We start from the raw sequence: 16,899 nt of genomic DNA, 5'->3' as shown, positions 1-16,899 counted from the left end.
AGCAATATAGCCATTCGTATATTAAAATTTCTAGGACTTCTTCAGAAGCCAATTTTAAGTACAATTAGACTAAACCCTATCTATCAATGTTCTCTTCTACTAAAAAAATGTGGTTTTACACAGAGAAAAAAACCATTTGCTTTAACTATCAATAGATGTGAAAAGCACCTGATGCTAATAAACTGATGCAAAATCTTCACAAAATACTAACAATTTGAATTTAACAATACATCACAAGGATTATATATCATGATGAAGTATAATTTTCTCAGGGATGCAAGGGTGGTTTAATAAACATCAATTAAAGAAATATATCATAGCAATAAAAGATAAAAAGCATATGATAACATCAAAAGATACAGAAAAAGCATTTGATAAGATTCAGCACCACTGATTATAAAAACTCTAAATAAGAAGGGAATAGAAAGAACCTACCTCAATTTAATACAGACCACATATTACAAATCAGCAGCCAATATAAAACTTAACAGTGGAAAACTTCTTAACAAGACAAAGATGCCCAGTGTCACCACTTCTATTTAACTTAGTATAAGAGGTTTGGGCCAGAGCTATCAGATCAAAACAAGAAATAAAGTGTATCCAAGAAAAAAAGTGTAGCTATCATTTGCAGAAAATAAGATATTATATATAGAAAACCCACAATAGAGAAATATATCAAAATGGCAGTTTACAAAATCAAGATACAAAAGTCATCCATAGCATTCTTACATACAAACATGAACAAGAAAAAGAAATCAAGAAGGTAACTCCATTTACAATTTTATAATTTTTTCAAAAAGAATTAAATATCTCAGAATTAACTAAAGAGGTTACAAGAAGAATTACAAGATAGTATTAAAGGTCTTAGTGACACAAGGAGGTGGAAAGACATCCCATGCTCACAGATGAGAATCACTATTACCAAAATTACTGTCTGAAACAATGTATAAATTTAACACAATCCCCATCAAAATACTAACAATATTTTTTCAAAGACATTGAGCAAAAAATGTTGAAATTTTTATGAAATTATAAACGGCCTCAAATAGCAAAAGCAATCTTGAGGGAAAAAAAAAATGAAATGGAGGCATTAGGTTACTTGACTTCAACTTTACTAAAAAGCAACACTACTAAGAACAATATAGTACTGGTACAAAAGTAAGATACATGGATCAACAGACTAGAACTGAAAGTTCAGAAATAAATGCAGGCACATATCAGTACCTAATCTATGATAAAGCAGTCACAACCATACAAAGGGAAAGGGTCTATAATAAATTGTGCTGGAAGGCCTCCCTGGTGGCTCAAGGGGTTAAGCACAGCACTACGAGCAATCTGCAGCCTCTGCAGCATGAGTTCTATCCCCAGTTAGCCAGGGAGCTACCCACATGGCGCAGCAGACCTCTCCTGTCTCGCCGGCTGCTTCCTTCAGCTGTGTATTTCAGTCAGTCTGCCTGTTCTGTTTCTCCACTCTGTCTCTGGTAAATCCTCTCACCACCCGCACCTCTGGCCTGTACCCCAATTCTTTTAGCATAAATAAATCTTTAAAAATAAATAAATAAAAATAAATGGTGCTGGAAAAACTAGAAGGCTGTCCATAAAAGAATGAAGTTGAATCACTAACTCCATATACAAAAATACATTCCAAATGGATTAGAATTAGATATAATATCTGTAGCAATAAAATATGTAGACGAAAACATTTTGTTATGTTCCATGATACAAACAATAAAGATGTTTTTGGTGACCTGACCTCTATAGCAATGGAAATAGAAGCAAACAACTGGTCAATAGCCAAGATAAAGAGAAAATTCATACAATTCAACAACAGAAAAACAACCCAGTTGATAAATGGGCAGCAGATATAAACAGACAACTCACCAATGAGGATATCCAGAAGGCCAACAGACAATATGAAAAAAACGTTATCATTTTTAGTAAAAGAGATGCAGGTTAAAACCACAATGAGATACCATATCACAGCTGAGGTCCCCAAACAAGAAGTATGGAGAGGATGCCACTGTTGGTTGGCATATAAAATAGAAAAGCAATATGGATTTATCTTAAAAAACTAAAAATGAAAATACCATACAACCCAGCAATCCCACTTTTGAACGTCTATCTAAAGAATATAAAACCACTGATGCAAAAAAATATACCCTACAATGTTTATCGCAGCATTATCACAACAGCTAGGACATGGAAGCTAAATGTCCATCAGTGGATGACTGGAATCCATTGGTGGTATATTCATTTTATATATATACCAGCTGGAATACTACTCAGTACAAAGATGTAACAACTATTTACAGCAAAATGGAAGGAATCTGAGGGAACTATGTGTAGTAATGCAGTCAGAATAACAAATACTGGACATGTACATAGTGGATGATTAGACAGAGTAAAATACTTACAATAGTAGTGGACTTTAATACCCTGAGGGCTCTGAGGGTCCGAGACGGGGAGGAGTGAGAAAGCAACAAGGGGATATATGGGGAAAATTAAAAGATTATGCTAAGTAAAATAAGTTAGACAAAAATATTGTATGATTTTACTTAGACTAAAATAACAAAATGGTAGTTACCAGAAGGGAAGGGGGAGAGAAAGGGGGTGAGCAAATCAGGTAAAGGGGAGGATGGAAACTAGACTTTAGTGGAAATCGTGCTGTAGACCTGAAATCTATATAATGTTATAAACCAATGTTCAATAAAAAATTTTTAAGAGATAATATCAAATAAGGAAGCTCTCAAAGACTACTATGTTCATATCAAAAGGACAGGCTTGAACAGGCTAACCCCAGTAAAGGATAAGACATGAGTTTCAATATGGCAAAAATTATGACATAAAAGCCATCAAACATGTTTAAATACATGACATTATATTGCTATCTGATTTTTTTTTAATTTATTTATTTATACAAGCGCTGGGTCAGAAGCGCGGGAAGGTGAGAAAATTCACCAGAGCCAGAGCGGGGAACAGAACAGGCAGACTGATGAAATACACTGCTGAGGGGAGCAGTGGGCGGCAGGAGAGGTCTGCGTGCCATGTGGGACCCTCGCCAGTGGCCGGGGATGGAACCGGCACAGCAGAGGCTGTGGGCAGCTTTGCAGCCCAGTGCTCAACTGCTGTGCCACCAGGGGAGGCCCTAGCTGATTTTTTTTTTAAAGAATTATCTTTGGAAGGCAGGGAACCAATTCACTACCTTGAAAATTGTTAGGTAAATGGAAAAAATCTGGCATTTATGTTGTCTTTCCTAAGGGAACTGTACTGCTGCATATCCACATGATACATAAAAGACTAGCATTCCAACTAAGTGGGAAAAAAAATGATGGAATTAGAATACCACTATTTTGCAACTTTCAATGAATAGATACAGGCATCAAGTATCAAAGCTGCTAAGATTACAGAGAAACATTGAGACTGTATGCCTGCCTCCCACCGTCTTGCCACCACCTAGAGCACTGCAAAAAGTACTGAAACAGAGTGTGATCCAGTCTTGGATCCTGCTATTAATATGTTGGAATTAAACAGGGCAGAGGAACATACAGAACTGTGTACACAAGTACACAATCAGCTAAGTCCAGGTATAGGATACACAGGTCAAAATACCCAGGTTCTTTTACCCAGGTTTTTTTTTTTTTTTTAAAGATTTATTTATTTATTTATACAAGCACTGGGTACAGTCAGAAGCTCGGGAGGGTGAGAGAATTCACCAGAGTCACAGCAGGGAGCAGAACAGGCAGACTGATGAAGTACACTGCTGAGGGGAGCAGCGGGTGTGGCAGGAGAGGTCTGTGCGCCAGGAGAGGTCTGTGCGTGCCATGTGGTACCCTCACTGGTGCTGCAGAGGCTGCAGGCAGCTTCACAGCCCAGTGCTCAACGGCTGCGCCACCGGGGAGGCCCTACCCAGGTTCTTTATCAGACAGATTATAAGGAAAATAAAGGAAGCAGAAAGGCCTACAGCTTAAAAAAGTTTAAAAATTATTTTAATGGGAAAGGCCACATTATGGGGCCTAGGAATACACATTTATGATAAAACATGTTTAAAAACACAGGAAGAAAGTTAACAGTCAGGAAACTGTCTACTAACAGGAGAAGAGAAGCAGTTGTAATTGGGACAGGGTAACGGAGGGGCTCTGGCATGGCTAGCATGGTTCTACAACTTGACCTTCATTAAAAGACCTCATCTTTTAGTAATTCATTAAACTATACATTTGGTACATGTGTTCGTTTGATTTCATAATAAAAATTTTATAATAAAGATGTTGTAACTTAATAAAAACAAAAGCAAAGGAAATACTACATGAAAGGAAGTACCACCCTGGAGCATCAAGACTGCCTAGGTTTGAATTGTGGATTCTGCCACACACTCAAGAAAGTACTAATCTCTCTGTGCCTCAATTTCCTTACCACAAAATGATTATAACTATAGTATTTAGCACATAAGAGTTGTTGTGAAGATTGGAATAGTTAATATAAAAATGAAATAGAACAATTATTTTCCTGGTACTCAGCAAGACAGGGGTGGTGAGAGTTAGTGACCATTTTGTGTCATTTTAAGTATTTACTTAACCTCTATGGATTTGTTTCCTTAATTGAATTTAAAACATCTACCTGAAAGGATTATCAAGAAGGCGGGGAGAGAGAGGAGAACTAAGAGCGCTTTGGTGGTGGATGCAGGTGAGCTACAGTGACTACACCTGAAGGCGGAAAGCCTATACTTCCAAAACACAATGATGTAAGCCAATGGTACTTAAAAAAATTATTAAAAAAAAAAAAAAAAAAAAAGGATGTCGAAGAAGTCTAAGGCCATTAAGAAAGTAAAATTCATGCACATCTACCACACCTGACCACATAATCACCCTGGACAAACAAGCATCCTGACACCCAGTTTGAGGAATTTGGAAAAAGCAGTTCCAAAAGTCATAAAAACTGATAAACACTACCAGAACTCTGCCTCAAACCATTATCACTCCACCACCCTTTAGGCATCCTTCCCTTCTGCATGTTTTTCTTTCCCCTTTTAAAGAATTTTATTACTTTACCTGTGGGGGGCAACTGCCTATTTAAGCTTTGTATTTTTCCCTCCACACTTTGAGCACTTACACAGGTTTGCTAAGGGTGCCCCCTGATTGCAATTTCCTACAGACCTCAAATAAAAGCCTTCCTTCCATTTACAGATTTACTGAATCACAGTTGAGTGGATTTTTTTTTTTTAATATAGGCATGTTTTATTTATTTATTTGTTTCTTTGTTTGTTTTGTTTATACATGCACTGGGTACAGTCAGAAGCGCGGGAGGGTGAGAGAATTCACCAGAGCCAGAGCGGGGAGCAGAGCAGGCAGACGGACAAAGTACACTGCTGAGGGGAGCAGCAGGAGGCAGGAGAGGTCTGCGCGCCATGTGGGACCCTCCTCCGGTGGCAGGGGAGCAGCCAGGGATCGAACCGGCACTGCAGAGGCCGCGGGCAGCTTCGCAACCCAGCGCTCAACCGCTGCGCCACCGGGGAGGCCCCTTGAGTGGATTTTTTAATATTACTATAGTATTTAGTAAATATTGATCCTTCCTATGGCCTCCCAACATCCAGACATCGCTCAAGTTTGACATACCTCAGTCATAGTGAATTCCTCTGGTACTTTTCACTTATTCAAGTTGATTTCAAAGAAATGATCATCCAGTGAGTCTCATGTCTGAAAGTACATCTTCATCTAAGTTTTAAAAAGATAAACAGACCAAAATCTTAAAATGGTAGTGCTCCTAGTAAAAATGATCTTGTGTTATTCCAGAGAAGCTATCTATGGTACTGGTAATCCCTGAATTAGAACACTGAACTAGAAGTAACTAGTAATGGACTCCAATGCTCACCACCCTTCTCTTCTTTTCCCTTCATGTCTTTCCTCTCCCTGTTTTGTTGAAACATTTTAGCTGGGAGTCCACATCTGTCATCATCAAATTTGACTTGGGCCCCAAAGGAAGAATATTCTCTTCTGCAAAGGTACTAAAAATGAAGCACTATCAGACAGAAAAAAAATACCACTGAACACAAAAGGTAAAGGCAGGAAGAAAAACTATCTCCTCAATTCACCAAGCACTCCTTTCCAGAAGTCTGTGCTATGAAATTAATGTGTCAGTTTACAGCAGACTTTCCCCACTTTGGGCTACCACAGGACACACAGGTCTGGAACTGTGAGTCACAGGAAGAGACCAACTGTTTCCCAAGGCAAAGGCAGAAGGCATAGCTCCAATCTAAACTAAGACTGGGAATAGAGTGTAGTGTAAGTTATGCTCAGGCTTTTACACCGCGGTCTCAGTGGCTATCACCTGCAGCCTTGAATGCAGAAGGCACTTGGGAGAGTGGGCTAGGTACATGCATGCCTGATGGTGGACACCTGGTGTATGATGTGGGCATGCATAAGTGGGAACACCTGAGCCTGGAGGTGATCAGAGCTGTCACTCAGACACAGGAGAATGGCCATGGTGTAGCAGCTGCTGAGAGGAGGAACGATGGCTGCAAGAGGAGGAGACTTGCCCCACAACAACTGGTACAGAAAGAGCATTAAAGCCTGAAAAGCCACTGACGCCACCAGGACTCTCCATCTGCCCAAATCCACAGAGAACCTGCCCTGTGCTTGCTAGCACTGCAAGAGCTTACAGGGTAAGAGTTGGCTTATGCATGACATAAGTGGCCATGTGCAGAGAAGCAAAACACAGCTGAACTATCTACTGGCACTGTCCAGGTTTCCTAAGAGTTCTTTGGTAACTTGTCCTTCATAGGTCTGAAGGCCTTGTAACATGCATGATACATTCAAATGTAATTATTTTCACTACTTTTTTGGGGAAAAACTAGAAACAACCAAGCATGACTAGAAACTGTACTTTCTTGAACAACACCAAAATCTGTAATCTACTTTCTCAAAAGTATACATTTCACATCACTGCAATAAATGGAACATGCAATACTTTCAAAGTCTCAACACTTTCAAAGTCTTTAGCAATTAAATGCTAAAGCCAACATGCTGTTTAATGTTCCTAAGAAGGAGAGCTTCTACCACAAACAAGGAATTGCAGTTACAATTGGATATGATCTCCACTAAATCATTCTGTCCCAGGAGAGGTTGCATAAAGGGCCAGAACACGCCTTTCCAAAGCCCAAGGTGCAGGAAAACATAGCCAGCCACCTGTTACCCAAGGTGGAGCGGGGAAGGTCCGGGTCTATTTGGCAATAACAAAATTAAAAGAAAACGTAGGCAGAGAACGGAAACCAATATGGGATAGGGAAGCAGTGTTTAATGTTACGGTTGGGAATAAAGTGGCAAAACTTAGAGATTGTTCCGTCTCTAAGTAACAGGTCTCTTATTCTTCAGACATTTCCACCTCGTTGATTTTCTTAAAAGAATGAAATTAGATTCGGCATGAAGGCAGAGGCCCCCGGAATCTACACTATACCTAGTAAACCTGAAAAGGGACTCACCTAACCCTTCGCCTATCCTTCCAGCTGCTGTTCTAAGTCTTCACTAGGCCAAGCAGCCTTCTCAGACACCTTAACACGGAGCAGTGCAGCGGGTTAGTCCCGGTGTACACGAGCGGTTGGTAATCTACCGACAATTTATACCGAATCCAGCCCGAGTCCACCAGGCATCATCCTAAACTTTACATTTACTGCCTCATTTAACCTCACCCACCATCATGTAAGGCAAGAACTACCCGCTGCAATACACAAGTGAGGAAACTGAGGCACTACAAAATTCACTGAGAAATCAAAAATCACAAAGCAGGGAGGGAGTCGGGACTCGAACCAGCTGTGTAAGGTCCCTACAGCCTCATGCTGGGATTAACTAGCGCGAACTCGACCCAGGCGGCTCCTGCCCGGGGAACCCCCCCCCCCAAAAGCTCAGTCTGACCCTTCGCAGGGCCCCAGTGAGGCCAACGCCTGGGTGCTTCAAAGAGGGGCTTTAGTAAACGGCCGTGTGAACCCCGAACGCCACTCACCTTTCTCAGCGGCCGCCTCCCACCAGCAGCTCGCCCCGCGGGCCAAGCTGCGCCGCCTCCCGCCCCGCCCCCGTGACCGTTACCGCGCCCAGGGAGGCGGGCAATTGAGCCCGAGCGCGCGGAGGGGCCGCCTGGGCTCGGCCTCCCAACGCCAGGAGCGTTTGGCGCGGCCGCGCGGGGAGGCCGGTGGCCACGTGCCCCCTGATTGGCTCCGTCGCTGGGGGCGGGGCTTACTCGTCACTGCTCCGCGCTAGCCATCTGCGCCTGCGCGCTGCCAACGCACTTTCGACAAACTTCGGCTTCCCGGATGCGTTTACCTAGAAAGCGCTTCGTTGCTTGGAAGACAACAACTCTGGGGGTGGTGAATGAAAGGGAAGTTCCGGACGCTTGGGCAGGTAGACTGCCCTCCGCGCAGGAGTAGACAGCCTTGGCTGAGGGCTTGCTGCTTGGCGCTCAACCTGGTCTCTGTTCGGGACCTGACAGACCACGGCAGCACCTCACTTTGTGAGACAACCTAGGTGAAAACAATTGCCAGTGGGTAGGATGAGTTGCCCCAAGTCCCGTTTGAACAGGTGGTCTGAATCATGGACTGAGGAGCCCTGTCCAAACAACTTGGTCCACTGCACTGACCCTAAGGTGGCATGATGGACAACGAGCATTAGAGCTTGACTGATTATCCTACATTAGGTGGGAGAAAGTGTAGGATAAGCGAAAACGCATCAGGCTTTTGTGCCCTCCCGCTATTAGGATAGATGATGGATCCTTGCGGTCCTGAATGCATGCCTCATGGCGGCCCCTGGAGTAGGGTGTGGGTATGCGTAAGTGGGTACACCTGGGCTAAGACTGGGCTTATAAGGGTGGCATCACAGGGACGCCAGCAGAAGCAAAGAGCAGAAGAACCATGAGGAGAGCCCAGATACAGTGAAGACTTGCTGGGGGGCTGGGAGGCCTGCGAGCCTCCGGCCCCCCAGCACCCCTGCCTGCTGTGTGCCTGTAAATCCCAATAAAAGCCTGCAAAAGCCACTGAGGCCTCCATGACTCTCCTTTACCCCATCTGCTCGGATCATAGAGATCCTGCTCTGGCCCATTCCTGTCCTTACAGAAGGGTATGAAGGGTAGTAGTGCTACAGAGCAGCCCCGATATAAAACGGGTTGCCTGGCTGTGGGTCCTCACCCACCGCTTAAAAGGGACTTATTAATACTCCACTGCAGACATACACAAAAGGTTAATAAAAGGTTTATTTACAAGGGAAGGGGAAATAAGGAAATGTACAACTCAGGGAGAAAATAGGGAAATAAAATCTTATGCGTCCTACCCGATCCGCCAACCTGGAAACCCAGTGGCACCCTGAGAGCTGGCTGAGAGCCGCGAGCTGGCGGAGAGCCAAAAGGGCCCCCCCCCCCCCCGGCCCCAAGACCACGTATCTGGTTTTATACCAAACCTGGCTGCTTAACTCCACCCTCAGGTTCCAGCCACCTTCCCTTTGGTGATTGATGGGATTTGTCTTTCCCAATGTCCTGATGGCTTTGGCCTGGGGTGGGGGTGGAGTCCACAAAGCCTGTATGGAATTGTTATAGGACAGGGAGAGGGGCAGCCCAAACCCCGCAAACCTGCCTATTCTAAATGGGTTCTGCCATCCGCCGCATCAACACAAAACATATGAGACTTTAATGGGAAGGATCTTTAATAAAACTAGGAAACAATACAGGTAAGGCAAAGAGTCCAGTTTCTACATGAAGCACCCAAAGTTACCCGTCCCCTCGTGGGTAAAACTCCATCCATATGGGATTGGCCCAGAGCAAGGCCCCAAAGCCTGCCACAAGTCTAAAGCATCTTCCAGTGGGGACCCACAGAAAAGGGTCAGAAACAACCAGACAAGCCCGGAAGGAAAAGAGCAAAATCAACATCAAGATAAAAGCTGCCATTGTCACCTCCCCATGGGTCTCACCCACATCTGTGTCACCCCGTCCACGACCAAAAGACAAGCGCAGCTTCTTCACGTGTCTCTAGGCTCCATGCGCCTCCTCCAGGTCTCCTGGCTCCATCCTGCTTCCTTCCTCAGTCTCTTCTTCTGCTTCTCCTCTTCCTGCTCAGCTCCACCCTCCCTTGGGTGGGGCAGGGAACCTCCCCCTTTCCTGGGGACCACCCTGTTACAGAATTAGCTTTAGGACATCCTTTTACCCCTAACTATTCCCCCCTTTCATTTTTTTTTTTTTAGATTTATTTATTCATATAAACACGGTACAGTCAGAAGCGCAGGAGGGTGAGAGAATTCACCAGAGCCAGAGCGGGGAGCAGAGCAGGCAGAAGGACCGAAGTACACTGCTGAGGGGAGCAGCGGGCGGCAGGAGAGGTCTGCGCGCCATGTGGGACCCTCCTCCGGTGGCCGGGGAGCAGCCGCCGATCGAACCGGCGCTTCAGAGGCTGCGGGCAGCTTCAGAACCCAGCGCTCAACCGCTGCGCCACGGGGGAGGACCCCCCTTTTCACTTTTTGCCACCATTTCCGTGGTGAAGATCGAATATATGGATGTTAGGATGCAGTCTCATGAAAATTTTTTTTGTGTGGGACCCTTGCCAGCGGCTGGGGAGCGAACTGGCGCTGCAGAGGCTGTGGGCAGCCTCGCTGCCCAGCGCTTAACCGCTGCGCCACCAGGGGAGGCCCTCAGATGAAAATTTTACTGGGTTCCAGTGTGAGGGGAGGCCGGTCCCTCTGGGTGTAGAACCCTGAGCAAGCCATGACGCTGCACTCCTCCCATCCTCATGGACTTATCTTTTTTTGTGGGGCCCTCGCCGGTGGCTGGGGATAGAGCTGGCGCTGCGGAGGCTGCCGGCAACCTCGCAACCCCCGTGCTCAACCGCTGCGCCACCAGGCGAGGCCCCCTAAAGGACTTATCTTTAAAGTACCTCCTAACTCCTTTAGAGCAGCCAGGCTAAACTCTTCTTTCTGCCTTTCCTCTCTCCCCCACCTGCCACCCATGAATCTCTAATAAAACCTTGTTTGGTTCAACTACACTTGGTTCAACAGCGCTCTCTGGTGAATTCTTTCCCTATGGGCAAAGGATCCACTCTTGGGTTTGAAGTGGAAAGTGCCCAAAGTTCTGTTGAAATTAATAGTGAAGGGGAAAACAAAGAAACCACTGGTGCAGTGAAAGGGCCCCATCAGACAAACATTCCCAACTGGCGCAATTAGCAACTTTACCTTCTTATCATTTGCAAGTTCACCTCTTGCTGACAAGGCTGCATTCCAAGAGGAGGGACCGGCAGAGAAAGCGGGAGCTATCTTCTGCTGGAACCTTGTCCCTCTCCACTTTAGTGAAACTCCCCTTTTTCTCATCTTCTGTCTGACCTGCAAATTATAACCCATGTTAAACTGAGTATAAAAGAAAACTTTTGTATACGTTCAGGGCCCGGATCTTTCAAGGAGAGAAACCGCTCCTATCTGGCGCCCACTAGTGTAATAACAATAAACCTGACCTGCACCCACTTGGACTTATGAGTGCCTTTTGGTCCTTTCCAGTCTAGCAAAACAGTTTTTCCACTACAGGATGGGGTTTGTAAATTTTGGGGGATACCAATAAGTGTTCGCTGATGACATTTTACCCTCCTAGTCTGTATTTCTTCCATGAATTGTCATGCCATACATGGGGTTCTAGAAATGCTTAGTGGCATAGAGATGTTCTGTGTCTAGATAGAGAGATGAGCATACACTGAAATAAAATATATTGTAATAAGTATGATCAGAGAAGAGTGTGTGGATAGCAGAAGGGAAAGAGAAGACTTACCTATGACTGTCACAGAAGTCTTCCTAAACCAGCAGGTTTTCACTCTGACTGCACATTAGAATCATCTGGGGAGCATTGATAATTGGTGCTCAGGTTAATATTAAATCAGAATGTGCAGGATGAGCCCCAATTGCCAATTGTTTGTAAAGTCCCCAGATGATTCCAATGTACAGCCAAGAGGAAGAACTGCAAACCTAGAAGAATGCTAAAGAATGATTCTGACTGGAGGATAAGAGTTCTGCAACACAAAGTTGAGAAAATTTCACGTGCAAATTAAGTAAAATAATAACTCCAAAGCACATTTTTATAATGTCTATTTCTATAGTATGTAGATAGATGATGGCTCCCTGCAGTCCTGAATGCATGCCTGATGGCAGGCACCTGGAATAGGGTGTGGGCAGATGTAGATGGGATTCACCTGGGCTAAGACTGTGCTTTTTAAGGGCTGCATCATGGGGACGCCAGCAGAAGAAGCTGAGAGAGAAGCAGAGAAAGAAGCTGAAAAAGAAGCCAAGATCAGAGAAGCAGAGAGAACGCCGGAGAGCCCAGAAAGAGTGAAGACTTGCTGGGGGCTGGGAGGCCTGCCAGCCTTCCGGCCCCCCAGCGCCCCTGCCTGCTGTGTACCTGGTAATCCCAATAAAAGACCTGCAAAAGCTACTAAGGACTCTGACTCCTCCTTTACCCAGTCTGCTGGATCAGAAAACCTGCTCACTGTCCAGTCCTGCCCCTACAATTGGCGTAAGTCGGCAAGATGATCCATGCAGACGGGTATGGAGCCCTCCGAAGACCTGGAGGGAATAAGGAGAACAGATTGTTTGCCTGTGACGATGCTGGAGGCGTCATGGCGACACAGGAGATGGACAAGTTCTGGGAGCTGCGGGACGAGACCTCGCATGGAGGAGATGCCCAAGTAGACCAGCCAACAACCCCTGAGGCAGCAAGAATCATCGTGGGGAAGAGAAGATCACGATTTGGAGCTCGTCAGTGCTGATGGCAGGGAGAGGCCTGATGGACTTGGACTGATGAACTTGGACTGACAATCCCTCCAGAAGGTGGAGGACCTTGGCAGGTTATGTCTTTAGGGAATCTGGGGGTGGCCAGTGGGATGGCCAAAAGCAGCCTGTGCATGCCCAGCAGCCAGGCAGAGGAGAAAAGCCAACTGAGCAGGCAAAAGCTGGTACTGATGCTAAGTTTGAGAAGCCTTGAGCGGCTGTTAAGCAGCCTGAGTATGCTGAAGACTAGTGAGTCTCGTAAAATCACCTGTGGGTGATGCCCTGCTCATTCTTGAGTGAGGGTGAGGAGCTGAGGAACCCGTCCTTGGGGGACGGGTGGGGAACGTGGCTTGAGGTGGAGCCCAAGCCGAATGTAGAGTTTGGATCCCCGCCCCATGTGCTTGTGCAATGGGTTGGCCTGAGTGCAGGGGTCTGCAAGTTGCATCGGTGGCTATGAAGGCCGAGTGTTGGAGTGACTGTAGACAGAAACCCTGAGGGTTGGGCTATTACTCCCAAAGAGTAGAGAATCCCCAATCCAGGAGTGAGTGCATCCTGGGGGTGGATGCGGTGTGTGGCTTGTAGCTGAGACTACAGCCAGAGAAGGCCAGGAAGTCTGACGGCTCCTGGCATGTTACAGTAGATGCTGTGAGTGGTTCCCCTCCCTCATATGAGCAGTGCCTTCGGCAGCAGATTTGGTGGCTCATCTGCTGGTACCAATAATTGTCTTTTGCCACTAGGTTGGGGCCCTGCCTGGACTTATTTGTGCTCTGTTGTATTTTGTTATATTGTGATGTATTTGCTTTTGTGGGCCATGGCTGCAGTGTACCTGGTACACTGCCTGTGCCTGCCCCTGCCTGCCGTGTACCTGGTAATCCCAATAAAAGACCTGCAAAAGCCACTGAGGACTCTGACTCCTCCTTTACCCTGGGATCAGAAAACCTGCATGGGATCAGAAAACCTGCTCAGTGGTCAGTCCTGACTCTACAAGTACTTAATAAATCTTACATTTTTTCATAATTAAGACTGGGAGGGCCCCTGTGGTACAGTTCATATCTACCCTTTCCAAAACCTAACTCCCGAAGTGTTTGTAAATATAGTGAATCTACTAGGGCTTCCTAAAGGAAGCTGTGGAGTGTGTTGCGTCATTGGGTGTCCACAAGCAGGCACACGTGCCCTGTGCTCATACTTCCAAGTGCCTTCTGCAACAACACCATTGAGGCCACAGGTGATGGCCACAGAGGCTTGTGGCACAAAAAGCATAATTCACTTACCCTAAACACACCTCCTCTTTTCACCCTCTGCCTCTCCAATGACACAACATACTCCACAGCTTCCTTTAGGAAGCCCTAGTAGATTCACTATATTTACAAACACACCATTCTCTGGCAGAGGGCGAAAAGAGGAGGTGTGTTTAGGGTAAGTAAATTCAGAATCTACAAACAGGGTCCCTTCCACTATTTTCAAAAACTCTTTGGGGGTAATGTGATCCAAAAATTCCTAAAGGAAAAATCCAACTTCCACACACCTAAAGAGAAGACAATAATCAGCAATCATATAATCATTTATTTTGGGGGGAGTTGGAGGAGCTTGATTCTTCTTTTGTCTTCAGCTACTAATGTTATAAGGTGAACTTGGTGAATGGCATGAGCACAAGATGTTGTATCTAGATTTACTAAATAATAAATAATTAATGTTCGGGGGGGGGTGAAAGACAAGGCATCTCATCTGCCACATTGTCATTTCATCCTCTATCCACATGGTGTCGCTGTTAACATGTATTTTCCCATTGGTCTAATGATGCAGGTGTCTGGTGGTGCAGGAGACACAGTAGCCAACAGGAATTTCCCACAGAGGGCATCAGCCACATGTCTCTCACAAGGTGCCTTAAGCGTCACAACTCTTAGTGTTTGATACTTGCACACCCATACTCAGCCTTCTTCCAGGCAGCAGGGGCCACTGTGTTTTTGATCTGTATCTCCTCTTGCAAACATGTCCCAACCCTCCTACTTTCCATACCAAGGTATTCACATTAGCAATGGCTGACAGATTTTCATTTTCAATCCTTAAAACCAAAGCATCTCACTGCTTTCCTTCTCCAGTTTAGTAGATTGACCTGCCTACTTTTCTGAGTGTGGCCAGGAAGCCAAACATTATTGGGTCAGTTAGGATTACTTTGGCTGCAAATAACACCTAATTCAAACTGTTTTCTTAAGCACTAAGAAAAATTATTATTGCACATAGCAGGAAGTCCAGAGGCAGGACAGACTTTGGAGTAGGCTAATACATAGTTCAACAAGTTATCAAGAGCCAGTCTCTCTGCTCTTCTGTAAACACAGATTTCAAATTCATGATAAAGTGCTTTTCCAGATGCCTAACAGGAGCAATCAGGACCACATGCTTTCTATTCTGTGTAAAAATTTCCCCTCTGGTTTTTTGAGCTAAGTAGTTCCCAGGCAGATATTCTGTCTCCCAACCAGTAACTGCTTGACAAATGCACTTAAGCCTGGGTCTCAGCAGGGAGAAGGGGTTACCATAATTGGAACTGGTGAGTGGATGCTCCTTGAGACACATGGACTGCAAGATGGAGGCATGGCTACTTGAATGAAACTAGAGTCCTGTGAGGGGCTAGAGGGCACTGGAGACTGATGGATAGTCACCCAATGTCCTTCACAATCTCCAAAGCACAAGAAGGCTGATTATTCTCTATTTTCTAGCAATAGAGCCTCCCTTTCACTAGTTCCTGGGTTGCATGTATAGCAAATGGAGGGGAAAAGGCTCTGTAGCACTGCCCTTCAAAAGAGTTCCCTTCTTTTTAAAAAAAAAAATGTATATGCATATAAGAGCTGGGTACAGTCCAGAGATGCGGTGGGGGGCGGGGGGGCTGGTGAGAGGATTCACCAGAGACAGAGTGGGGAACAGAACAGGCAGACTGACTGAAATACACTGCTGAGGGGAACAGTGGGCAAGACAGGAGAGGTCTGCTGCACCATGTGGGTATCTCCCTGGCCGGGGATCGAACTTGTGCTGCAGAGGCTATGGATTGCTTCATAGTGTGGTGCTTAACCCCTTGCACCACCAGGGAGGCCCAAGAGTTCCCCTCTTGTGGACCACCAAAGCCTTTCCAGAATATCTGTTTTCACCCTACAACAAAGAAAGAGTACATGAATGGCATTTGATGATGGATTTCTAAAGATTCAACTCACAAGTCTTTCACACTTAGAATCCTTTATTACACTAATACATTTACTTCTGCCTCCCCAATGAAAATTTGAACTCCCAGGAGTATGGATCATTTCTTACTAAACTTTATTCAAGACTCAGTAGTTTCCAGCACACTCATTACAATGTTAAATTTAATTAAATGATTTACATGGGGGGCAGTCACCTTCAAGAGTCAGTTCACAGTGACTATAAAAGCAATAAGCAAACAGCTCAGGCAACTATATCAATGAAAAGTACTCAATCTGTACATGTACAGAATAACAATAGTTACATTACTTGAACCCTTAAAATGTTTGAGGCTAGTCTCTGAACTGAACCCTTTCATTTTCAAACTTGTTGATTGTTCACAACATTCTTAATGTAAATACTGTTATTATCTTCTACAAATGAGCAAATTAGAAAATAAAAAAAAAAAAATGAGTTGACAAGGTCACACAGCTCATATGTTGCAGAGCCAGGATCTGAAACCAGCATCCAGCCTTCAAAGGCCTATATCATAAGGCCTATATCAGTTATCTATTGCTGTATAACAATTACACTAAGCATAGTAGCTTAAAACAAACACTATTTCAAAGTTTCTGTGAGTCAGGCATGCAGGAGTGACTTAGCTGGGTCAGGGGAGTATGGGTATGATTCTCTGTACATTTTTTATTTTAAAAATCTCCCAAAACAAGTAAGATACAAATTTTTAAGTCTTAACCAATTGAATTGTGTTTCCTACTGCCTTCCTTTGGCTCTGTGCTCTCATTAAGGCTGTATCTAGAAACCTCACTCCCCAGCTAACTCCAGAGAAAAACTTATTTTCTCCTGAAATTGTTAAGTTTTCTGGTCTGAAGTTCTGCTTCTCCACTTTTTGTGTTTGTGCACATAGAGCCACAGCCACCTTGAGCTGAGGAAGAGATGTCTAAGCAGA

At 44.8% G+C, this 16,899-nt stretch overlaps 1 protein-coding gene across 5 annotated transcripts in view; it reads right to left on the bottom strand.

Moving 5' to 3' along the window:
- The window catches only part of CEP70 (centrosomal protein 70), a 67,212-nt gene extending 59,156 nt beyond the window's left edge, over window positions 1-8,056 (bottom strand). For 2 of the 5 annotated variants that reach the window (XM_054700787.1, XM_037525903.2), the window contains exons 1-2: window positions 7,990-8,056; window positions 5,610-5,708 (exon numbers count right to left, since the gene is read on the bottom strand). In XM_054700787.1, coding sequence (XP_054556762.1) covers window positions 5,610-5,618 — 9 coding nt within the window. In that variant the 5' untranslated portion in view covers window positions 5,619-5,708; window positions 7,990-8,056. Of the gene's footprint in view, window positions 1-5,609; window positions 5,709-5,865; window positions 5,978-7,989 lie in introns of those variants that run through there. The other 3 variants (XM_054700790.1, XM_054700788.1, XM_054700786.1) reach the window with 2 other exon arrangements.
- Window positions 8,057-16,899: the final 8,843 nt, after the last annotated feature.

Source organism: Talpa occidentalis, unplaced genomic scaffold (assembly GCF_014898055.3).
Source record: "Talpa occidentalis isolate TD23 unplaced genomic scaffold, MPIMG_talOcc4v2.1 talOcc4.4, whole genome shotgun sequence".
Taxonomy (NCBI): Eukaryota; Metazoa; Chordata; class Mammalia; order Eulipotyphla; family Talpidae; genus Talpa; species Talpa occidentalis.
This window is presented reverse-complemented; position numbering and strand designations above follow the sequence as displayed.